We start from the raw sequence: 26,339 nt of genomic DNA, 5'->3' as shown, positions 1-26,339 counted from the left end.
CAACATATTCAACCCATGTCCTTCAAACATGCCCATGCAAATCAGAAATCTGAGAATAGTCATATTATCATTCTGAAATTCTCCTTTGACTCTTTTTTTGGGGGGGACCTTGGGTCCTTTGACTCTTGATATCTTATCTATGTATAGATAGAAATGTATAACTGCCATTTTTGTGAGCCATTGACTGTCCTAAATTATTTGTTGGACCCTGCAAAGTGTTCAACTAGTTCTGAAAATATCCACTGTACTTGAGTTTACCAAATATGTTAAAAGCCAACAAGCTTTAGTTTGGTAACAAAAGTGGAGTTTATTGATTGAGAATACTGTATCTCCTAATTTATGTGTAATTCTGAAAATTATTATTGATTGTACAAGTGTTTTAAAATGTCTGGTTTATTCACCTGAAAGGATTGGGTACCATAGAAAGTATTTAGCTATCTTTGCAATGGATTGCCTTTGAAAAGTTGGAGATGATGGCAGTTGACCCAAAAGGCATTGGGTTTAATCACTCTAATTCCCAGACAATCTCACCTCACTGATTTGCAGAGCATTAGTCTTTGCCAGGACAACTTCAGGGGTGTCAACGATGCTTGTGAATTTGAGAGCTTCAGGTCTCGTACGGTACAATCTTTCATTTATTAACCCTTGGGCATGCTTCACTCTATTCACTTCCACAGAATCTTGCGGCAACCATCCAATACCCTTCAACCATTCCAGGTCTGATTTGTATATATTCTATAGTAAAGAGATGTAACACACACAAACACAAAAAGAGTTATATCTGAATGAGAGAAAAATGCATGTCTCTGAACTACAGGCAATCTGTAATTAAACTGATTGTATTATAATCTTCTCCATAAGAGTCAAATCACTGTTTGGTTTGTAGTCAACATTATATTTTATATGCTAATATTTATTATAACCACCTGCCCCCCCCAAAAAAAAACTACTAGGACATTCACAAAGATGGTAATAAGGACTTTAAAGTAGTATTTATTGATGAGGCAGTAATAGTAAATTATGGGTTTTTTTTTAAAAAAACCTAGTATGGGTTGCATTACTGATCATTAGAAATCTGCCTTTGGAATGGAAAATATGAAAAAGAAGACTGATTTCCTGCAAAATCAAACATGTTTGGTTTCTTTTTAGAGCAAAATTTTCTAACATTCACACTTTTCAAGTTTGAAAATTGAACTCAGGAGGTTTTTAGCTCTAACCCCCAAAAGAGAGAGATCAACTTCTCATTCTATAAAACATCATAGACAATCCAGATATAGGATGAGAAAAATGACTTGAGGAAACTGAATAAGATCTAAATACTGTGGAGTCATAGGACAGCAAGTATTCACAAATATAATCTGTGAATTCCTAAAATCATATTAGGCTGATTAAAGTATTAATGTTAATCTTTTTATTGATTAGGAAGCATAACTTGGAAAATATTATCTGAGAATAAAATAATTCTATACATACATCACTCTGAAGTTCATAGGCTTTTTTAGCCTGGATCACATCATTCTGGTCTGGGAGACATATCCACTGGTGCAGGTAATTGCGATAATCCACATCACTAACCAGGACCTGGCATTTCTTGGCCTGAACAATCGCCATCATATCCAGTGGTGTATTGTAGTAGGCTTTAGACTTCTCGTAAGCTTTCTTATACTCCCTGTCGCTCTGGATCTTGGCAGCATGAATAGACCATACTAACTTGGGGTCATCTTGCAGGGAACGGAAACCCACATGGTGGCCCAGTTGTTTCCGATAACCTTCTTTATACTTGTACTAGATTAGTGAAAACCAGACAAAACCAAACATGCAAAAATAATTAGCCTAGGATCTTTTCCTTCAAATGTTTTTTTTAAAATACCTTCTTAAAATTTTAGAATATGTTCTATGTTTATAAACTGCATCATTATTCACAGTATTTTCATTCATCTTAAGCAAATTTTGATTTTTTAAAGGATATAATATAAAGTGACGGGAAAAGGACAGGAGGGACATAGGATAGCAAAAGAAGTAGAGTAGGTATGCAAAGTATAAAAATTATACATATACATATATATATATATATATATATATATATAAAAACAAAAGGAAATATGTTATGCTAGGTAGATGGTGCATACTGGGGTGAAATAGAAGACAATTGAATAATAATATGAACTTTAAGCCTATGATGAAGAATTTCCTTTCAGTAGTCAAATCTCTGGGATTTCAAAGAGAAGAAAGACATTATAGAAATGGAAATAGAAGATATTCCTCACCTATACTGTACAAGTTGAACTGAACAAGGGAGATTAGAAACTGAGAAGGGGCTCACAGTAATAGTTCCTATGAAGGAACTTCTTTAAGTCAGAAGTGAAAAGGAATGGTATAGAGAGAGTAACATATTGGCAGACCTAAAAAGTGACAGTTTAGAGAAAAATGTAGCTTCTATTCTTGTTTTCTTTTGTTCTATTTTATTTGTTAAAGCTTATAAGACTTTAACAAAGCCTTAATAGAACATATGGGCCTCCTCATAGCCTTGAGTTATTTTCAGTCCAAGAACAGACTGAATCACATGTTCAGTGAGTATTGGAGGCTGATATGAATCCTCTGATCCCAAAGCCAAAACTTCAAATTGTTGTCTGGAACTTCAAGACCAGATATAAAATCATCCTGATAGATCAGTTGCCATGGTTCTGGGCATTGGAGGGAAGGAGACAAAGGACGGGGAAGGCAGAGGGTAGCTAGGGATAGGCAAATTAGATGGAGTCCACAGAGAAAGGGGACATTTTACTGAACAGCTCAGAAATTCCACAGCTTTTTCTGGGTTTTCCTTATTGCTCTCCCAATGTCTAGACTTTATCTACTTGATGACAGTTATCCAAAGGCACCACCTACCCTTTCTCTAACAAAGGTAATAAGCTGTAGGGTATGAATGATAGTTGTTTCTAGCCATCATTTTCATTTTTTTTTTTAGGTTTTTCCAAGGCAATGGGGTTAAGTGGCTTGCCCAAGGCCACACAGCTAGGCGATTATTACGTGTCTGAGGTTGGATTTGAACTCCAGGGCTGGTGTCCTATCCACTATGTCACTTAGCCACTCCCATTTTCATTTGTTAAGGTAGTATTAGATAAACTTCTAAACTTGTCCTGGATTATTATAACTAAACCACCAGAAATTTGGCATTGAATCATTGTCTAGAAACCAAGGGTTCCTGGGTTTTTTCTATCATGTTTGGTAAAACCCAGGAAGTCCTTTTCAGAATAATTTTTTTAATGATGAAATGCTAAAGAAATTTTCTTTTCTTTTTTTAAATTTTATTTACTTAAGGCAATGCCCAAGGTCACACAACTAGGTCATATTTGAACTCAGGTCCTCCTGACTCCAGGGCCAGTGCTCTATCCATTGCACTCCCTAGCTGCCCCCAGAATAATGTTTTTAAATGCTGAAAATAAAACAAATAGGATTGTAAAAGGAAGTCAATTATACTGAAATATAGAAATCAAAAAAAAAATTAAATATCAAGTCCACGGATCTCAGATTAAGAACCTCTGTTAAACAATCAAAACTTTTTACTGAGTTAAAAAATCTTCCATTAAAACTTGGGGTGTTTTGTTTTGTTTTGTTTTTGCTTATGATCAATACAAAACTTAGAAAAAGTATGGAAAAGACACTATGACAGTTTAATGTTTCTATTGACTCTTGATACTTCACAAAGACTGAGGATACGTCATGATGCTTTATTTCTTGCTCAAAATATTTTTCTGCATTAACAAATACTCAGTGTTGATATGGTTTGCAAATGTGCTTTCAACCTGCATAAGTCTCCATTGCTAGGGCTTGGAATTCTCAACTCATTAAAAAAATACAAACTACATGAAGCTTTTAGAGAAAGAGAAACAATAAGTTAAAGATCTTCAAAAATTAGCTAGTCTCATTTCAAATATTTTAATGTGCTCAGTCAGATAGAAAAAGAATATAAACTGTACCTCACTGGCAATGTCTCTAGAAGCCTTTGCTTGTCTGATTTCAATGGCTTTCTCATTTATATCATAACCTTTCTGTTTGGCCTCATCCCAGTCTCGTTGATATAGTTTCTATTAAGAAAACAAAGAAATTAGTTTACAATCAAATTAAGATAACTGATTATATTTAGAACAAGCAAGCAGAACCTGATTAGGGTTTGACATCTGAGTAAGTTTGTATGGAGTCCATGCATACATATCCATAGCACTTGTTGATTGATATATACTAGGCTCAAATATACATCTTAAAATAATTCAGATACTGAAAAGAAAACTAAGCATATATGACATGAGGCTATAATGAAGGCACAAAACTAGACTTTATGGTCTAGAGAGAATTGATTTCAAGAACTGTATGTAAAGGATTGTCTTGTGGATGGAGGATATTTTTATTTTTTTAGCCCCAAAGGAAAGGACCAGGAATGCTGAGTGGAAATTACAGGACACAAATATAGATTTGAGGTCAGAAAAAAGCTTTTTAACAATCAGAATTGTCTAAAGGTGGAATGGGTTCTCTTGAGAAGTTGACCTCCCTTTATGTGAAGCATTCCCTTAAATAAAAAGCAGATTAACTACTTATTGGGTTTATTATAGTGGGAATTTCTTTCAAAAATAAGTTGCAATGGAAGGATACCAAGGTCCCTTCCAACTCTTCATTTCTGTGATCACAATTCTGTGATTCTTCTGCAAATTCAACTTGATGTTATGATAACTACTTTTCTCTGCTTCCCGAATATGACCTATGCAAAGTCTCTGGGTCCCTAGTGCAAAAGGAGATTTAATATTTCCTCAAAGTATTTGTCTAGTAGTATCATTTGTTACCAATTATCATATAGGGAGAGGATAACTAAAATGAGAGTTACCATCAGAACCAGGGGTCTATGATCACACCCTTTACTCCAAGGATCTATTTAAAATCTGGCAGATTTTAAAGATCTATCAGAATCTTTGAAATGTATTTTATTCTTGATATGGGTTTTTTTAAAAAAAACCCATTAGTACAGTAAATCTATCTATATTTGATCTGTCCTAGAATTTCATCAGTGTAAAGCAACAAATGGTATGGAAACTCCTTCTACTAATGCTAATCACAAGCCTCTTTCTTATTTAAGAGAGTTGCCTATTGCACTGAGAAACACAGTGAACCAGTATGCATCTTTTGATAGGATTAAACCCAGCTTTTCCTTATTCAAAGACTGGCCCTCTTTCTACTACTTCAGTTCCTTTCTCAGGAAAAAAAGATGCTACAAAGGGAAAAAAATATCAAAATGTCATTAAAAGTTGTCAAAATTTCTAGTTAACTGATGTCATCATTTCCTACATGTTCAACAGGCTGATTGAACATTGCTATTGCTGTATGAAAAAATTTACATTTCATTTCCATGAATCTTACCTTGCTGATCTGCATGGCATTGAGTTGTGCCTGTAACATCTCTGGTGTGTCTGAAGGAATATTGATGTTTGTCTTATCTTTATTCCAGGCATCTTTATATAACCACTGATGAGAGAACAGAAATATTGTTACTCAGACATAGAGTTAGGGAATTTATTTCTAAAATATAACACTATTTTAGGTTTTATATAATGTTTTTCTACATATATCATGTTTTTAAATGTAATGATTATATCTTCAGCTTTGAATTACTAGTTCCTGACATTTGCATTGCACAAAACGACTGCTTCATAAATGTCTGTTGAATTTTAAATGTGATTTTATTTCAACTATTTATGTGTAGGAATAATATAACATAATATAACAAGTGTGTGGCACACAGTAGGAATTTGATAAATGTTTGCTAACAATTTTTGAGAAAACAAGAAAATTTTTCATCCTGTAGAAAAAAATCTTAATATTTTGAAGTAAGAGGGGGAAAATATCAAGCTCCCTTGTGGTTGTTCTAAAATTTCAGAAGTATATGGCTTAAAGTCAGGACAGAAAATTCTCTGGAAAACTAAGAGAGCGCATCTTTATGCAGGTCTAACCTATGTAGAACAACTCTGAAAAGAAGCTAGTGCAGATCAGAAGACTGACGTTAACAGAGGTAAATGATATGTCTAAGATTAATAGAACTCTAAACACCAGAAGTGGGACTTGAACCCAGATCTCCTTACTTCACCCTCTTTCAAAGCCTGGACTCTTACTTTAATCTAGGTAACACCATCTGAAAAACAGGGAACATCAGGTATAAGATCTATCTTACCTCACTCATTTGCAGAGAATTGGCCTTAGCCAATACAATTTCAGGGGTGTCAACAATATTTGTAAATTTAAGGACTTCTGGTCGTGTTCGATACAGTCTCTCATTGATGAGATCTTGGGCACCCTTTACTCTCTTCAACTCTATTGAACCTTGGGGCATCCAGCCGATACCACGTAACCATTCTAGGTCAGCTTTGTACACACTCTACAAGTGAAATGTTATATTTTTATATTTTATGATGAGTCTTAGAAAAAACCAATGATTAATTGAAAAATATATTTTTAAAATATTACACAGTTTACATTTGGGAAGAATTAAAAGAATAGGAAAGGCTCCTGTTGAGGGAAAAAAGTACTTCTTCATTTTTTGAAGTAAAACTACTTAGCACATAGATTTTCTATCAAACAGAGCTAGAATGTGCCAGTTTGCCCCATTACAATCCCATTAATACTGAAATCAAAAAACATGTGACTTACATCACTTTGTAGATCATAGGCCTTCCTTGCTTGAATAACATCATTTTGATCTGGTAAACATGTCCAATGGTGCAAGTAGTTGCGATAATCAATGTCACTGACCAGGGTCTGGCATTTTTTAGCTAGCAAGATGCCCAACATATCTACTGGACTACTGAACTTTGTCTTCCATTTCTGGAACTCCTTCTTGTACTCTCTTTCACTCTGAATCTTTCCTGCATGTATGGACCACATAATCTTGGGATCATCTTCCACACACTGGGCTCCAATATGGTGACCTTTCTGTTTTTCATAAGCCTCCTTGTATTTGTACTAGTAAACAAAAAAAATCAGATTTTAGACATACTGTCATATTAATGACATATGTAAAATTTTGTTTGTGTTTTTCTCTGTTACCCAGGAGGATTATGCAAGGATGGGGTACAATATAAAGAGAAATTATTGTAACAGGAAAACAAAAATGCATTTTTAAAGAAAAAAACAAGAAACCTTACAATAATCAATCATACTTTAATAGTTCCTGACAGCAAAAACAACAAAATTAAGGCATAATAATTTCATACCTTATTTTGCTGTGTCAAAATTTTGGCATTCTTGAACACTTACTTACTTAAAGATGATTTTTAAATATCATGAAATTAATAAGTTTCATTTAAAATTTTTCTCAGTATTCTTTCAAACCCATTTAAAAGTAGCTCTATTGTCAAAAATATCTTTTTTTCTTTTTATGAAAATATACTGACCCACAATTTACTTTTTTTTAATAGACCTTTTCTGAGGAAGGCCAAAAAACTAAGAAATAGAGCTGGAGAAACACATGCAAGACTCCTAAAGAAGATACCCTTTTGAACTATGAGAACATTTCACATTCTGGGATCTATAAGAAATCAGTTGAAAGGTACTCACATCACTGGCAATGTCCCTTGAGGCCTTGGCACTTTTGATGGGAATGGCATCTGCTCTGAAGTCATAATCCTTTGCCTTTGACTCATCCCACCCTTGAGTATAAAGTTTCTAAGAAGAGGAACAACAAGGAAGAAGAGAGTAAACCATTTAGATGGTTCAAAAATAGAAAGGAAAATGTGAAGATGAAATGGGTACTTAATATAGCTTAGTAAACAAAACCAAAGACATATCCTTACATGGCTGACATTAACAGAATTACTCTTGGCTAGCAGGATTTCAGGTGTGTCTGGCATCACATGGATGGAGGTCTTGTCAGCATCCCAAGCTTCTGTATATAGATGCTGTGGGGTCAAGAACAAATACTCATTTCAAAAAAATGCAAAGTAAAACAAATATTTATCTTTCTTAACATTTTAAGAATCAGCAAAGCCATTTCAGGTCAAAAGGCTTTCTTTCACAGACTGGAAGGGACAGAGATATTCTATAGATAAGATGGAAATAATACAATAATTTTTATTTCTTTCATGCTGAAGATTTCCATATCCATGGGAGTCCATAGAGGCCTATGTGGTCAATGACTTCCTTGTAAATTAGAGATCCAGGATCCTAGATGATCCCAAGATCCTGTGATTTAATATAGATTGTATTCTGGAGCATAAAACAAGTTTCTGATTATGAGAATCCATCCACACAGGCTTCTTTCATAGTCTTTTCTTATTTGATAATGTGAAATTAAAGCTTCTACTGCCTCCATAATAGGAATCATTCCATGTAAGGAAAAGTAGAGATGACAGATATGTGTGTGTTGACTTCAATTTATTCCAATTAATTCAATAAATATTGATTGTGTACCCTTAAAGTGATAATAGAACATTCTAGAGAATGTTATATACAAATAAAGGAGCCCTTCACCACTAAATTCTGGGTTGAAATAATGAATTTTTGACATTTACATGGTCGATTTGTTCAAGCCACATAAGTGAGTTAATAGTGTGGGTTGTTACTATTGTCAAGTTCTTCTCATTTTCCTGAACCTAATCAGGATGAAAAATGAATAGTGTCATATATTCCAACCTAGCTGGAGAAAGAGATGTCATCTGGCTTAGTTCACAACATGTGAAAGGATAGGTAAGATAGATGTATTATCTATATCAGATATGTGTACATATTCATTTTGTAATGATGCCTAAAAAGATCAATTCTACTTCTGCCCTCTAAGAGATAAAATGTTGCCCATGTCCTTTTGAGGAGTAAGGTCAAAAAAATTACTCCCCTGGGACATAGAGGATCAATGACAAATGACAGAAAATGGTGACTCTCAAAACTCAAGGGAATCTCAGAACTTTCAGATATAGTTCAATACTAAAAATCATTATTTTTCCATAATAATGATTATATATAGTCAACTTCTACCTTTTGCAAATGAGAAAAAAGACAGATCTAGTTTATAGATAATAAACTAGTTTACAGTAATAATAATCATAATCATAATAGTTAACATTTGCACAGTGCTTAGTATGATTTAGACATCCTGCTAAGTACTTACAAGAATTTTCGCTTTTCATCCCTACAACAACCTTGAGAAATGGTGCTATTGTTATCCTTATTTCCACTGTGTCATCTATAGTAGCTGAATCAGGATTCCTCAGTCTCAGGACACTCCTCTATCCATACCAGCCTACTTCTTCTTAGACGTCATTTGTGGAACACAATTGAAACCCTGTCTGATTCTTTAATAATACCCTACACTTGTCTGGTTATTGAGTCTTCAGAACAGCTTCATAATATATCATCTCTTCTCACAAAGACATGTTATCTAGAAAGGATATATGTCAACACCTCCCATTGGATAAATGCAGAAACTAGGCTCAGGGAGGGTAAATTGTCACTCAAGGTCATAGATACATAGAAACTGTATATCTTCTGATCCCTGTTTAAGTTTTCTTTCCATTATGTTTCAGTGGTGTCAAACTCAAATCGAAATTGAGTCACTAAATCATCACTTCATACTGACTTAGAAAACCTCATAATAACATTATCTATGTTTCATTGTGTCTTTATTTATTTTGTTAAACACTTCCTGATTATATGTTAATCTTGTTGGGATTACACTTGATAGTGTAGAGGAGGAGCTGTGTCTTTGAATCCTCTGCACTACATCATAGAGACAGACTATAGAGTTCCATTGAGGAATGTGCTAGAAGCTCAGACAAATCAACTCTCCTGAAGTCATCTAAGGTTTCTGTGCCTGAAGAACAGCAAATCAAGGTGCAAGGAGAGGACAAATAGATCACCTTTCAAAAGTGGTGGTAGTTGATCTCTCCCATTCACTTTACAGGAGACACACAATGTGCATAGGACTCAGAGAGAGTTATTGGGAATTAGAGTGGTCCTTTCTGTATTCATAGGGTGAATCAGTATTCTTGTTATACTTTCATTAAGGATGCTACTGGCTTTTACCTGTGAGATATTTCTGGAAGGATGAGGATAGTTCTCTGGCAAGTAGACAAGAAGCAGTCAGAAACTTACCTTGCTCATAGTCAGAGCATTGTTCTTTGCCAGGACAATTTCTGGGGTGTCCGTGATGCAAGTGAACTTGAGCTGCTCAGCAGGTGTGCGATAGATCTTGTCACTTAAGATTTCTCCTGCTCTCTTAACCTTCTCAACTTCTACAGAACCAATGGGAACCCATCCAATTCCTCTCATCCATTCCAGATCAGATTTGTAAATAGCCTGAAAAAACAATGATGCTGAATCATTTCAGGAACTGTGATGATGATTTAACTCAGATTAAATGCTAAGCAAACTTATTCATGTGCATCATTTAATATTATTTATTCTGGTTTAGTATATATAAGTTTATGTCATTAAATATCTTGTATTGAGATGACCAATATTTGAGACTTCTGAGGCAACTAAAAAAATCAATCCTCAAATATGCTACATTCCAAATAAGCAATATTATTTTGAAGAAAATTACTGATTTCAATAAATATATCTCTACATTTTAAAATAATAATTTTAAAACTGTATAGTTCTTTCTGACTATAAAGTATCTTATGTCTGTTATCTCATTCATGTCTTGAAGAAACCTAGAGCTAGGCAGAATATGAGGTACTGTCCCCATTCTGAAGATGAAAACACTGAGGTACAGAAAGAATCAATGATTTTTATGAGGTCACAGAGTTAATGAATGGCAGATTTGACCAAATCTTCTCATTCCAAGACTAGTACTAAAGGAGCTTGAAAAACTGAACATATTTTCCAAAATTATCTTGTACACTTCAAGGTATTTGCTTGTTTTCAGAGTCCTTAAGGATCTGTCTGAATATTTTTGTTTTGAAATTTCAGCTAACTATATATTTTTTCCAGTTACATTCATCTTCTTGTAAACTTTTGAGTTCCACATTAATCTACGACCTTCTCTTCTCTCCCCCTTCTCCATGGTAGCAAGAAATCTGATATAGGTTGTATACATACAGTCATTCAGTTAATTTTATTTATTTATTCATTTGTTTGTTTGTTTGTTTATTTAATCTCCATCAAGTGGTCCTTAGTCAAAAAAAGTATACATTTTGCATCTGTTTCAAAATTGAAGTTTTGGGGTTTTTTTAGGTTTTTGCAAGGCAAATGGGGTTAAGTGGCTTGCCCAAGACCACACAGCTAGGTAATTATTAAGTGTCTGAGACCAGATTTGAACCCAGGTACTCCTGACTCCAGGGCCGGTGCTTTATCCATTGCACCACCTAGCCACCCTCAAAATTGAAATTTTAAAACTCATTGCACACATTGTAAGAAAACATTTGCATACTCACATCACTCTGTAGGTCATAGGCCTTGCGTGCCTGTATGACATCATTCTGGTCTGGCAGGCACATCCACTCATGCAGAGGATGCTTGTAGTCTATGTCACTGACAAGAGTCTGACACTTCTTGGCCAACACAATCCCTAGCATATCCACTGGACTGCTGAACTTGGTCTTCCATTTCTCAAAGTCCTTTTTGTATTCCCTGTCACTCTGGATCTTGGCTGCATGTAAAGACCACATCATCTTGGGATCATCTTTTATGTCACGGGCACCAATATGGTGTCCAAGCTGCTTACGATAGCCTTCTTTATACTTGTACTAGAAAGGGAAAATGACATACATTTTATCTAATAATTTATATTTGTAGAATACTTTATAGTTTTTCTGAAGTGGTTTCACATAGATTTTATTTTCTTTTACTATCACAAAAAATCTGTGAAGAAGGTAGGGCAAATATTATTAGCCCCATTTTAGAGATAAAGTAACTAAGATCTAAAAAGGTTAAATGACTTTGTCCAAGGTCACATAGTGAGCAGAGAGCTGGGACTAGAGCCAAGGTCTTCTGACTCCTACTTCGGTGGTTTAAACTTTCTTATTGGAATTTGATGATCTTATATTGCCCAAATCTGAAACTATTCTTCATCTGAGACATTGTTCTATCATTTTTGGGTACTCATGGAAAAATGGTTCCCCCAAGATAGTACTATAATCTCCTCCCCCCCAGAATGACAGTATCCTTTTGCCCAAAATGACAGGAATCTTTCATGAACTGGTTAAACCTTCTCCCATGATCCCTTCAACACACTAGATCCAAAGAATGAAAAGGTACATTTCTTGCCCTTCTGAGCCTGTTACAGATATTTTTCGACTACCATGACTCAGAAACACTAGCCATTAGGTATATAACTTCATATTTTTGTCACAATTCTCTCCTATCTCTGAGATCATTCTCCTTATTTAAGGGGTTCACAGTCTTATTTCCACACCAACCCCTACATTTATACATTTATATTTGAGTACTTTAATATATATATATATATATATATATATATATATATATCACCCATAAATTTTCCATATCCATTATAAAGAATCTGAAACTTCTTCCTGTGACCAAAATCTTGTATTCTTCTATTGCAGCCTCTAGTCAGTGCTCCTAAATCTATTCATCTTTACTGTGATCTCTGGTCCTGTCACCTCTCAGGCCTTTAATACTGGCTTCTCTGTACTCTTGTACTCCCTTCCCAATTTTGAATTAATTCACCAGGTCAATCCCAACCTCTACTCTTGAATCCTTTCCTTGTCTTATCATTGCTTATGCCTTGTCAAATTCCACAAATTTACATTATCTAATCTCAGTTGTACCCTCACTGCTGAAAAGTAATCCATTTACTCTTCTCTGACTCCCAGTTCAAATCTGCACAGGGAAAATTCTCTCCTTTTTTCTATAGTCTCTAATGAAGAGAAGGACCTTCTCCTTGTCAAGGTCCATGTGTCTACTTATACCCTTGATTCCATACTCTTCTATCTTCTCCTTTTGGCCCTTTGATCATCCCCTCTTTCTAATTTTCAGCCTTTTTTTAAAGACACTGACTCTTTTCCTGTGGATTATAGATTTCTCTTAATCTTAAAAAGATCTTAACTTGAATTTATCACCTCCTCAAATTATTGACTTTTATCTTTTTTCAAAGTCAAACTAGAAAAGCTATTCACAATATGTGCTTTCACTTCACAGAAGTGCCTTCACTTCTGCTCTTCTCATTCACTTCTCAACCTTTGTAATCTGGCTTCCTACCTGATAGGAAAGAAGGGGAAACTGTTTTCTTAGCTGAGAATGTTTTCTCCAATGTTATCAATTAGGGTTTTTTGTCTCTGTACTCCTAGACTTTGTTAGCACACATATGTGGAGCTCAACAATGATGTTGAATTAAGTTGACAACTTCAGGGATTTCTTTGTAAGACATTTATAATAATTCTGAACACATCACTATTTTGAACCCTATAAATTGATATATATATATATATATATACATGTATGTGTATATATACATGTATGTACATATCTCCTGAACACTTACTTCCTCCTTCACTAAGAGGGAAACTAGTTATTAACAGTTTGCGATGATCTTCTGCTTAGGTCTGTGTAGAGTGGATATAATACAAGTTATAGACAGTAGTAATAGGGACTGTTAGAATGAAATGTTGGCAAAAAAAAATTCAGAGTTCACAAGCTGAAATATATCTGTAGAAGAAATCTCTCCAGAGACTTCCAGAAATGTTGACTTACATCACTAGCAATATCTCGAGATGCTTTAGCTGATTGAATTGGAATGGCATCCACCCTTAGGTCATATCCTTCCTTCTTAGACTCCTCCAGGGCAAGTCGGTAGAGTTTCTGTAGAGAAAAAAATTATCATTAATCATTCTTTGACAAGAAAGACTGGTCTCCATTAGTTTTTTTTTCCCCCTGGGAAAATTAAATGTCCCTAAACACACTCAAATTTTATTACAATTAAAACAGGAAGCTAAATTTTGGATGGAGAGAGTCTGTCTTTAGAGGTTCCTAAATTCTCTTGAAGAAAATGTCAGTCCTTTAGTACTCCACAGTAATTTGCTAGTAATATCGTTGAGTTATTGTCAGATACCTATGTGGATTTGAAGGAAGTCTCCCATTTCTTTGAGGGTGCTTCTCTCTTGAGGATATGTAATTCCTATAGCTTCCTTCCCTTGACACCCTTCCTTTCTGGGTCAACTTTCAAATCTTGTAGCATTCAAACAAGGTAGCTGATGAGGTAAACTACTGTGGTCCTACCTTCTTGCTGCATACTTGAAGGTAAGGGTAGGGGATTTTTTTAAAAACATTGTTTACAATTGGATTATGCTTCATAAATCAGTCATAAAATTCTAGTCAGAAAAAATGATCAAGTCCTGTCTGTTTCTACCTCTTTTCATTCTTTTTTGTCTTTTCTTAAAAAATTAATTTTTATCAAAAACTTAAATTAAGCACCAATTTAAGCAACTAAACTTTCTTAAAAACCATTCATACTTAAATGGATTAATTTCAATGCAAAATATAGGCATTTTTGAGTGTGTTCTCTATTCTTTTGTTCTCTGTATTGTTTTATAATGGTCTTTTCCAACCCATTCTTAAAACTACTCACCGCACTGTAGTTTATTTTGTTGAGTTTGGCAAGCATGATTTCTGGTGTGTCTGGCATGACATGGATTGTTTTCTTATCATTTTCCCATGCTTCTGTATATAAACGCTATTTTTAAAAGAAGAAAGATTTATTTTATTTTTTAATGTTATTTTTCCCAATTACTTATAAAGATAGCTTTCAATATTCATCTTTTTATGTTTTTGAGTTCCATATTTTTCTATCATTCTTCCTTCCCTCTACCCCATGAAAACAAATAAACTAATATAGTTATGCATGTACAATCATGTTTAACATATTTTCATATTAGTCATGTAGTAAAAGAAGAATCACAACTAAGGGGAAATAAACCATGAGAAAAATATATAAAACAAATTTTTTAAAAAAAGAGAAAATAGTATACCTTGGTCTGCATTCAGACTCTATAGTTTTTTCCCCCTCTGAATGTGGATGGCATTTTCCATAATAAGTAAAAAAGGTTTATTTTAGTATATATAAATTTGTTTACCAGAATCTTCACTCTGACTTGCATGGTGATAATAAAATGGAGGAGGGGGTTCATTTTTTTCTACTTACCTAACATAACTTAGATACCAAATAAAACAAGCATGAAATTTTCTATTTTTATAGCTTACTTTTCTTTTGAAATAGATAACAAATTCAACATGTACCTTTCATTTTTTTTCTGTGATTTTTTCCTGGCCTGCCTGCCTTCCTTCCTTCCTTCCTTCCTTCCTTCCTTCCTTCCTTCCTTCCTTCCTTCCTTCCTTCCTTCCTCCCTCCCACCCTCCTTTCCTCCCTTCCTTCTTTTGTTTTTTCCTTTTTCTCCAAGTTTACTTCCCTCATTCTTTCTTTCTTTTTCCTTTCTTTCTTTCTTTTTCTTTGTTTCTAGCTTTCTTGCTTGCTTTCTTTCCCTATCCCTATCCTGATCTACTTCCCATTTTATCCTCCAAATTAAAAAGAAAAAGCAGTCCTTAAACTGTATCATCAAGCAGAATAAATTCTCACATTAGCTATGTCAAAAAATTTACCAATATAAATTCTTACCCTCATAATCAGGCAACTGATTTTGCCTTCTAAGGATATTTTGTCTAACAATTTTGGTTGATAATTCTTTAATGTTACCTATAGCATAGTGGGTAGGAAACTGGACTTGGACTAAGGAAGACTTGTGTTCACATTTTGACTTAGACATTAACTGTGTGATATTGGGTAAGTCCCTTAAACATTCTGTGCCTCTGTTTCCTCATCTGTAAAATAAGAGGGTTGGACCCAACTGTTTCTGGTGTTCTTTAAAGCTCTAAATCCTTTAGATATACTAATAGGAATGTTCTGAGAAAATATTGGTTTGTCACATTATAAAAAGTAGCAGTCACAAAATATTGCTAAGATGTATCATTTTTAATCGATTTCATTTTTCAAAGTTATCCTTCATGTCACTAAAGAACATTATAGTACATACAATTTTCAAAGGTGGCTAATATAAACCTTATAACGTGCATGGTCTTAAAAATGAAATCATAGCTTTGGAAGCCATATTTTCTGGGTCAAAAATAAAGACGTGGTTTGACAGAGGGTATTCTTTGATTAAATTGTTAAAAGTCCACTTCATGTTCTAAAATTCATACTGCCCCAGCTAATTCAGGATGCATGTTCATTATAATCATACATCAAGATTCTCACATTCAATAAATAAAAAAACAAATTTTGACAAATAAATAGGTAAATTTTTATATTTAATAACCCAAGCTCTGACCATTGGTCCAAAGATTAAGAACTCACCTTATTCATATTTATAGCATTATTCTTTGCTAACACCTGTTCCAAAGAATCTGTTATACTGGTAAATTTCAATTTGTCTGGAGGTTGACGGTAGATATTATCGCTCAAGATCTCTGCTGCTCTCTTGGCTTTAACAACCTCTAGGGACCCTATTGGGACCCAGCCAATGCCTTTCATCCATTCAAGGTCAGACTTATACAAATTCTATAAATGAACACGAATAGACAAAATTCATTAATGAACATTTAAGATGGATATTTTCCAAATGCCTTTTACTAGAGAAAGGAAAAATATTTCACATTAAAATTTCCATAAAAAAGATGACTCACTTATTGAACATCACTCCCTAAGGGGTCATTCATCATGCAATAGAGGTGATTCTGGGATTTGGGATGCTATGCTAGCAGATCATAAGCATAGGAATATTTCCATTAAACTGGAAAGGTTTAAGGTATGGGCCCCACAATGTAGTAGAGTATGTCAATTGCTGAGGACAACCCCAATTAGATTTAGAGAGATTAATGTGAAGGTTGGTCAGCAACCAAAGGTTATTTTTGGTCTTGTCAAATTACAAAAACCATGTTCTAAGAACAGAAGAGTTGCAATCTTCATTAGTAGAAGGAATTTTCACATTGATCAAAATCCTTAATTTTCAGCTTTGTGGACAGAAATTCGGGGTTGCTCATTGATGGACATATTCATATCTTCCTCATATAAAATATGCTTATAACATTAAATGAATTCAAAAATGCATAAACTTATAATTCTAGATTTCTTACTAGAGGGTACTGGAACCAGATCGTAACAGAGCCAATTTTAAAATTTTCATTGCAAGATTTTACACCTTTAGAAATTAGCAAATGCTACAAATCAGAGCTCAATATATTTTTTCTTAATTGTCTAGACTTAAGAAGATGATAGAAAAAATGTCAATAATCATATTAAACTTAAAAGTGGGTCACGCATTACTTCCCCCCCCTTTTTGGAAATCTGGTTATTAATTTTCATATGTGAATTTTTTTTCAATGGGATCAGATTAGAAAGAATCCAAATATTTTAAATATCTTTTGCAAACAAATTGGAAACAACTGAAGTCAGTTTATCTTTGAAATTTTGTCATACTCATGATAGGATGAAAATTCATTTTCAGCAAAATATTTTATATGGTCATTTTCCAGTCACAATGTTTTTGAATATATTTTATTAACACCAGATACTCACATCACTTTGTAGGTCATAGGCCTTGCGAGCTTGAATGATGTCATTCTGGTCTGGTAGGCATGTCCATTCATGCAAAGGATGCTTATAGTCCACATCACTGACCAGGGTCTGGCATTTCTTGGCCAACACAATGCCAAGCATGTCTACTGGGCTGCTGTACCTTGTCTTGTATTTCTCAAAGTCTTTCTTATACTCTCTGTCACTCTGCACTTTGGCTATATGTAGTGACCACATCATCTTGGGGTCATCATGTACTGCTCGGGCACCAATGTGGTGACCAAGTTGCTTGCGATAAGCTTCTTTATATTTGTACTGAAGCACACAAAACAGAAAAGAAGTGTGTTAGATCACATTTTTCAGACACTTAATACCTATGTAACTCTGTATATGCCATTTAACCTTTTTCTGCCTCAGTTTCCTTATCTAAAAAATGGAACTGATACAGTTAATAATAGTTTCCTAATTTCTAAAATGGGACTAATAATAGTACCTACATTCCAAAGTGAGAATAAAATGAGATATTATGTGTGAAACATTTTGCGTACCTTAAAGTTCTTTAGAACTTTATTCTAGAACTCTAGAATATTATAATTATTTATTATTATTGTTATTGTTATTATTATTATTATTATAGATGGGCCTATTTTTGGTTACTATTTCTATTAAAGTGTCATGAGATTCCTAAATTACATAACAATTTTTGAAAATATTCTGTTACAACACAAAAAGCAGGTATGTTTACTTCCTATACCATATATGTAAAATTACTTGTTAATTCTGACAATACCACAGAATAATTTTGTAATATTTATCTTTAGTACTGAACTTAAAAATCATATAATAGAAAATTTTCAGAAAATGAATATCAAAAAAATTGGCTCAGTTACATGGTGAACCATGTCAAATTTTCCTCATATGACTTTGATAAAGTCACTTAGCTTTTCAGGTCTAATTTTCTTCATCTGTAAAATAAGAGGTTAGACTAAATTGCCTTTAAGATCTCTTCTTATATTAAATCTCTTCTATAATCCCATTAGTAAAAGCTCATTTTAAATCTGTGGTCATATATTCTAATAGTTCATGAACATTTCTTCATTCATCTTCAAATTGGTCATTCAACATTATGTCAGAATGATTATCTAAATAAAACTTGACTTTCAGTGTTGCTCAACAATTCTTTTAATGATGACATTGTATACTTTTACCTTTGCCTATCTACTTCTTCTAAGTCCTCTCCATTCTAAAGAGCCTTACTCATATCCCACCCATCACATTCTCAGCTGAAGATTTCATCTCTTAATTTACCAATCCAGTTTTCCCTTTACTTCAAAACCTGTCATCATCCATCCTTTCTTTAGTGGAAGAAAAGATGGATTTTCTAATAAATGACTAGCCTCTTCAGCTCTTCTCTTGACCTCTTCCCTTCTTTTTAATTCAAGTAATATGTTCAATCAATCATCAGAATAATTTAACTCTTTAATCTCTGACCCTTTTCATCTATTTACAAACACAAGTGTATATATATATGTATAATATATATATATATATATATATATATACCTCCACACCCACATGCATACACGTATACTTCTTCCCTAGTATGTAATACTTGCTCTCCCTTTTACTATTAGATGTGTAGAGAAAATTCTACATTTATGACTTACATTCCTTCACCTTTCACTCATTTCTCAATCCCTTGCAATTTACCCTCTGTTCAATCGCTCTACTGAAACTCATCTTTAAACTCATTTTCTTAAGTTTGCTATAGAATATAACAACTGATTACCCCTTCTTCCTTGACTCTATTCCTTTGACTTCACTGATATCTTACTTTTCTGTCTCAAGCCACTCCTCTTACAAACTTCATGCCCTAGCCTTTCTGAGTCTAAATACCCTTCATATCATTGCTGCCTGTGAGTTTCTCACTCATTCTTCCAAACCCTGCTCAAATTTTATTTTCTCCTGACTCCAGGGCCAGTGCTCTATCCCCTGTACCACCCTAGCATCCCCCTCAAATTTTATTTTCTCTATAACACTTTCCATGATACCACTGTGAACACGAGGTGATTTCTAGCTTCTCTGATTTCTTAGTACACATCCCTTCTACGTTACAATTTTCTCTTTTGTAGTTTAGTTAAATTACAGGTTGGCATAAGAAATTAAATGGGAATTTTTTGGAAGCCAAGATGACATGCAAAGGTCAACAGATGACACAGTTTATGACCAAATACTTAACTTAAATTTTACAGTAAATAAACACCCATGAAAGAAAAAAGTCAGACTTTTCTAGTACAAATGGAAGTCTAAACAATTTTAAGTGGTTTTTCCAGATTGCAAGGGTACCATGATGTGGAAGGAACAACTGCATTTTATACACTTACATACACTTATCACATTCTAATTTTCATTTTATTTATCTGTGTCCATACCACCTACACTAGATTATAAACTATTTTTAAGCTTGAATAATGTCTTATTTAACTTTGTATCTCAGACATTGCACAAAGCACAAAGCTTTGCATAGAGATTTTAAGGGATGTTTATTTATTATTGAAAAAAATTGCCAAGGAATCACATAGTTTTTAGAAAAAGAATTACCTCTATGAGGAGACTTTTTTTGCAAGCTCCTTAATATCTCTAATACTTGGGGAATGGCCCAGTTAAGTGTATTTCTGCTTTAAACATGGTTTCCTCCCTGAGTCTTTTTGAAGAGAAGACCTTTACAAGCTTCTTAAAATGTAACAGTAACATTTTTTTTTTCATGAGGAAGCCTCATATGTAATGGAAAAGCATTGGGCTTCCAATCTAGAGATACAATTTTTAGACTCAGTTCAGTATTAACTTGTTTTGTTACCTTGGTGGGTGAGTGAATGCAGAAGACGCCCTGACATTCTGAGTCTCAATTTTCTTATCTAAAAAATTGAGGAACTGAGTGACTACGGTCTCTTGGAACTCTAAAATTCCATTCCTTTTGGAATTACTTTCATCATCCTATCTTTATAATATCCTTATTGTATGAAATATCATAACCTGATTGTTCTTACATCGCTGGCAATGTCACGGGATGCTTTGGCAGCAACAATTGGAATGGCATCACTTCTCAAGTCATAGCCATCTTTCTTTGCTTCTTCCATAGCAAGTCGATATAGACTCTAGGGAAAGACAATAACTTGTTGTGCATATTGAAAATGCCCTAATTTTGTCAAAAAGAATATATCCTTTGGACAAAAAACTAAACATGTTTCACTGTATTTATTTTTGTTATTAAGAAAGCATGAAGCCATCCCCTATATATTCAGTTGATCAAATCAAAATACATATTTATAGAATTTTAACTGGCTCTTGCACAATTAAGATTTTTCTTCAATTTTAATAGGTTCTTTGCTATAATAAACAAATAACTTTTCTAAAAGACAGTGGTTGCATAATGATTGAAAATAAGACAGTAAAAATTAATAATAAACTTTTAAAAATAACATGGCTATGGATATTCAGTGTTGTGCTTGAGAAAGGAAGGAAGAAAGGGAGGGAGGGAAGAAGGGAAGAAGGGAGAGAGAAGGGAGGGACAGAAGGAGGGAGGGAAGAAGGAAAAGGGAAGAAAGCACTTATTATGAGACAGTCATTGCAATAAGAGCTTTACAAATATATTTCATCCTCAGAACAAACTTGCAAGGTAGGTCCTATTTTAATCCCATTTTACATTTGAGGATATTGAGGTTAAATGACCAGTGTACCATCACTGGTCCTGTTCTAGGGATGAAATAAAATATTTGTAAAGCTCATAACCCAAAGCCATACTGCAATGTGTTGGCTATAAAAAAGTAGTATGTTGTATTTGTCTCAGATTTTAAAACTGAAATTATTAAAATAAATAAAAATAAATATATCTTAAAATCTTTAAAATGATATCTTTAGCACCCTTGTTCCAACTTAAATATTTCTGAGCATGTTTCTTTTGTCAGTGGGGAAGACACCTTAGCATTCTGGGAAGCCAATACTTTATTATGTTTTTGCTTTCAGAAATAATCATAAACATTTATTTGTCCTTTCATGGTTCTATAAAAACAAAATGGGCTTGATTCATTTCACAGTTTTAGATAATATAAGTAGTTTTATTTTAAACTACTAGTTAAATTGTTTTTTTTAATTCAAGATGAAAGCTACCATTATTGATATTTTCAAGTCTTCTGCCACAGAGATTGTTTGGTGAATTATTTACTCAGGTTGACTGGAATAGGTAACAGACAATAAAAAAAGATAAAAAAGTTTGTGGATTTAATTTTTCTTAATAAACACAAAAGAAAAAAAAAACTTTTCCCATTTTGTCTGGGAATGTTTTATTCTTGATGCTTGTAAAGTGGGCTATTCTGAAATCTAATCTTCCAAAGTCAGTGTTTAGGAAGTTTTATAATGACTAGATTCTAGACATCAGGATATTCAAGTGAAACTTTCAGAACTAGACAATGGTTTGATATTATTTCAGTAAAGTCTGAAAAGCAAGCATTCTACACATCAGTTCTGATGTAACGAAATTAAAGTGTATAAAATAGGCTGTTTTATTCCAATCTAGGACTGGTATTAATTATAAAGTTATCTGAGTAATATATGATTCCTGACTTCAAATAACCTAGCACAGAGATCAGGCAATAATTTAAAAAATCCTTTATAAAGAGAAAGATATAACAGAAAATATACAAATGATTTTGGATAAATTTGATTGTTATATTTTATGATACAAAAGAATAGGAAATTCATGTTCTTGATTTTGTCTCTATGACATGGTCACTAGTTCCCATATTGGCAAAAATGAATGATTTAGGTGTTAAATTATAATTGTTGAAGACTTGGAAATAAGAAAATGACATTTTCCAGTCCATTCAGAGTTTTGTGTTAGACTTAGAAAAAAATTACCCTTAGGCAAGTAGGCAACTGAGCATTCTCAAAGCTTTATAAGAATTCTGCTCATGTAGAAGCATGACAAACAAGAGTTGCTAACAGCTTATTCACAAAGTAGTTTTCATTCTAAAAATAATTCACACAAATATATATTTCATTGTTCTCAGGCAATATCTAATCTTGTGGATCTAAGGCTTCTTATTTTAATACAGTTAATAAACAGTTATTTTTCTTTAAATTAATCTTTCATGTTATCAGAAAGTACATTGAACTAGGTTTTAATGTTCCAATACTAAGGTGATGATCCCACCATTAATTGGGCACAAATTTTATATTGTTTTCCTATGACAAGAGATGGATTGATATTTATATTCCTTACTCTCCAATAATATATATTTATTAGATAGGCTTAAGACCTTGAAATGGCATGAAGTTAAAGAAAAATAGAAGCTAGGTCTTATCTTTATTAATATTATTTTCTAAAGCAAGAATAACTATGCAGATATCAGAAATAAAGTTAGTGTCTTTACCTCACTATAGTTGATTTTATTCTGCCTTGCTAACATGATCTCAGGGGTATCAGGCATGATGTGGATCTGAGTCTTATCTTTGTCCCAGGCCTCTGTGTATAGGCGCTGTAAAAAAAATAATAAATAAATATGTTGAAAAAACACTGCGTTCAAATTTGCCAGTTCAGGCTCTGCATTGATGAGAAGTTTGAAAGTTAGACTCATCTGTGCTGGCCATTACTGACTAGCACTTTTTTTAAAGACTACTTAACATTGCAGGATATTTCATCCTAAAATATGTAAATATAAAATATCAGTCATAGTCATAAACTTAATTTATAATTTAAAAGCATTGTCTGAACCTCAGAGAAATTAAATGACAGTGTTTATATAGCAAATAAATGTCTGATACAAGATTTGAATTCAAGTTGTCCTATCTCCAAATCCATACTTTATTTATCATGTCACATAATTCATTATGTATTTGTTTATTTGTTCCTTCATTCATCTATCTACCCATCCATTTATTCATCCATCCAACTTTTTATCCATCCATCCATCCATCTATGAACTGCATCAGTGATTTCATTATTACAGGAACTTCTGATGAGGAAACTCCCTCTCCCAGCAGATTAGCAATTTCTCAACTACTCTGTCACTTAATAATCTTACAGAGTTGCCAAAGGACACAGGAGTTGTGACTTATCCAGGGTTATAAAGGCAAAGGTATAATTTGAATTCATTTTTGATTCTGGGTACTTTATCTCAGAGGACTCTGAGCTCTTTATTTACTGTGTCTCTTTGAAACATGATATAAATATTATATATATATATATATATATATATACATACCTATATACACACATACATAAACAAAACATTTAATTTTGGATAGGAAGTGTTTTTCCAAATTAAATTAAAATCAACTATTAAAAATAATGCCAAGAATAGTTTGCTTTCTAAGTCATGGTGATTGGGGGGAGGGCGGGAATCTACATAGTTAGATTTATTCTATCTCCACATTAAAAAAAATCTAACTCAAAACTTTAGTAATATCTGGATTATTTCTTATTGTCCACATGAAACAGCTGGAAAATTCCTTCCTAGAATCTGTTCTGATAAATAAAAGAAAATGCTTTAAGTGAATTTGCATTCATATACTTATGAAGTATTTAGGAGATTTGTGTCATATAAATCAAAGTAGGAATATGGGAACAAAAAAAGGAATACAATATAAACTCACTAATTTACATAAAATGAAAAAGAAATTAAATCTGTCTCTCTAATTCTCCATCTATATCTATTGCTACTTTCTGGCATAGTAATAATACTAAAAAGAAATCGTAGTAGAAGTGCTGGTCCTCTTTCCTTTTCCCTCCTGTTTTCCCTGGCCAGAGACGTTCAAACTCCATAGGGAAGCTAGTTCTTATACTGCTTGGATAAACTGGGAGTCATCAAGTACAATCCTTCCTCTGAGCAAAAAGACTCCCAGGCTTTATCATATGACTTGGCACTCTGGCCTAATATCCAATAGGCCTTACCATCTGCCCTGCCATTAAATACTAAGTTGGATCCTTTGGGTCTTACCATCTACTCTGCTATCATACCCTTGAGACCCCAGGCATTGCTTTATGATCTGTCAGTGTACTCTAAGGACCCCTAGACTTTTATCGATCTCATAACTTTGTCATCAAGACTCCTAGGTCATTCCATATATCCTGCAATTTACTTAATTTTCTTAAATATGTTGTCATTCTCAATCAGTTAGGTGAGCTCTTTAAGAACAGAGACTAACTTACTTTTTCTAAATATATCCCCAATGCTGAACACACTTAATAAATAATTTAATAAATGTTTTTTTCTTCACTCATTTTTCCTTCAATCCTTCAGTAATGGTTACAGAATTATTCAGTGTTTGAATATAGGACAAAAATGATTCATTATAAAATAGACACTATTGGGGTAAGAAAAATGTACTGCCTAGTCCACAAGGATCCTTCTTGTTGGATGATCCTGATGCTTTACTTAAGGTAGTCAACTCACCTTATTCATGGTGATAGCATTATTCTTGGCCAGCACTTGTTCCAGAGAATCAGTCACACTGGTAAATTTGAATTTATCCGGCGGCTGACGGTAGATATTATCACTTAAAATTTCTGTAGCCCTCTTACATTTGATGACATCCAGTGAACCAATTGGGACCCAGCCAATACCTTTCAGCCACTGGAGATCTGACTTGTAAACATTCTGTTAGAACCAAATAAAATAGTCATCAAGCTTGAACTTACATTGAAATTTATTTTGAAGAAAAGAAAAAAGAACAATTAGCTAGAAGACAAGCTAATCAGCTAGTCAAGTCTTACAAAATTGTCAGATGTATTTTTAAAAAACTAAAGAGGAAAATCTAAATATGAACATATTCAGGAGTCTTATTCTTCTGCCAAGAGGAGAGTGGAGGTACCCAAAAGTATGAGACATATGAGTGAAGAAAATATATAAGTATATATTTAGCTCTGTGCACAGGGCTGGGGAGGGAAAACATAGAAAAGAAGCAAAATGTTACAAGAGAAGCTATATACAAAGAATCTATAGAATAATAATGTCCTGGAAGAGACTTTAGAGGCACTTAGTTCAATTTTTTTCTTTTTAAATATGGGAAATAGAGACCACTGTCACTTGTCCAACATAACATAGATACTAAGCATGAGTGTTCTTTCTTCAGTCACACTGCTTCAGTCACACTGCTTCCATAGGGACTGATCCAGATGACTTCTGGAATGCCTTCCAAATTGAAGATTCTGTGGGGTTTTATACATTTAAAGAAATTAAATTTTGCCTTATAGGAAAGGGACTCCAAAGGTGCTACCTCAAAGTGAAATTTAAAGGAGCTCTTGAATATAAAATGAGTGGTGCTCACTGTAACAAATGGTAATAGGTAGCAAACAGCAGATAAGATATGATGGGTGAGGAAAAAACTAAATAAAGAATGAAGTAATGGGGAATTATATGACATCTTTCAAGGCAACAAGGAGAAATTTAGTGCCCTGAAGCAAATGGTTAACATGTACTTTTTTTTACAAGGATAGCACTATTAATCCACTGTCAGCATAATAAATGATGAGGACTGAGTGATTTTGTTAGAAGTGATGAATAATGTCTTGCCAGAGACATCAGTTGTATAAGGTTGGGCAACTTGTAATAGTCTCAGTTTCTTCATATATATAAAATAGAATTAATAATTAGCAGCTACCTAAAAGACCTATTGTAAGAATTAAATAGGATAATGAAAACTTATTTATTTGTGGAAATTTAACTATTCCACAAAGAGTGGGCACCACGAACTTGGAATTGACCCAAAAAGAGAATTA

The 26,339-nt window shown here is 33.5% G+C and overlaps 1 protein-coding gene across 24 annotated transcripts in view; it reads right to left on the bottom strand.

Moving 5' to 3' along the window:
- The window catches only part of LOC141507890 (nebulin-like), a 266,955-nt gene that overhangs the window by 95,175 nt on the left and 145,441 nt on the right, over positions 1 to 26,339 (bottom strand). For all 24 annotated transcript variants that reach the window (XM_074216005.1, XM_074215980.1, XM_074215989.1 and 21 more), the window contains 17 exons: positions 25,015 to 25,218; positions 22,993 to 23,097; positions 20,611 to 20,718; positions 17,567 to 17,878; positions 16,346 to 16,549; positions 14,567 to 14,671; positions 13,693 to 13,800; positions 11,412 to 11,723; positions 10,126 to 10,329; positions 7,833 to 7,937; positions 7,597 to 7,704; positions 6,691 to 7,002; positions 6,215 to 6,418; positions 5,407 to 5,511; positions 3,978 to 4,085; positions 1,474 to 1,785; positions 532 to 735 (listed from right to left, as the gene is read on the bottom strand). In XM_074216005.1, coding sequence (XP_074072106.1) covers positions 532 to 735; positions 1,474 to 1,785; positions 3,978 to 4,085; positions 5,407 to 5,511; positions 6,215 to 6,418; positions 6,691 to 7,002; positions 7,597 to 7,704; positions 7,833 to 7,937; positions 10,126 to 10,329; positions 11,412 to 11,723; positions 13,693 to 13,800; positions 14,567 to 14,671; positions 16,346 to 16,549; positions 17,567 to 17,878; positions 20,611 to 20,718; positions 22,993 to 23,097; positions 25,015 to 25,218 — 3,120 coding nt within the window. The remainder of the gene's footprint in view (positions 1 to 531; positions 736 to 1,473; positions 1,786 to 3,977; positions 4,086 to 5,406; positions 5,512 to 6,214; positions 6,419 to 6,690; positions 7,003 to 7,596; positions 7,705 to 7,832; positions 7,938 to 10,125; positions 10,330 to 11,411; positions 11,724 to 13,692; positions 13,801 to 14,566; positions 14,672 to 16,345; positions 16,550 to 17,566; positions 17,879 to 20,610; positions 20,719 to 22,992; positions 23,098 to 25,014; positions 25,219 to 26,339) is intronic.

The sequence above is a fragment of the Macrotis lagotis genome, chromosome 1, assembly GCF_037893015.1.
Source record: "Macrotis lagotis isolate mMagLag1 chromosome 1, bilby.v1.9.chrom.fasta, whole genome shotgun sequence".
Lineage (NCBI taxonomy): Eukaryota > Metazoa > Chordata > Mammalia > Peramelemorphia > Peramelidae > Macrotis > Macrotis lagotis.
Note: the sequence above shows the minus strand (reverse complement) of the source record. Positions and strands in the feature narration are given on the sequence as shown.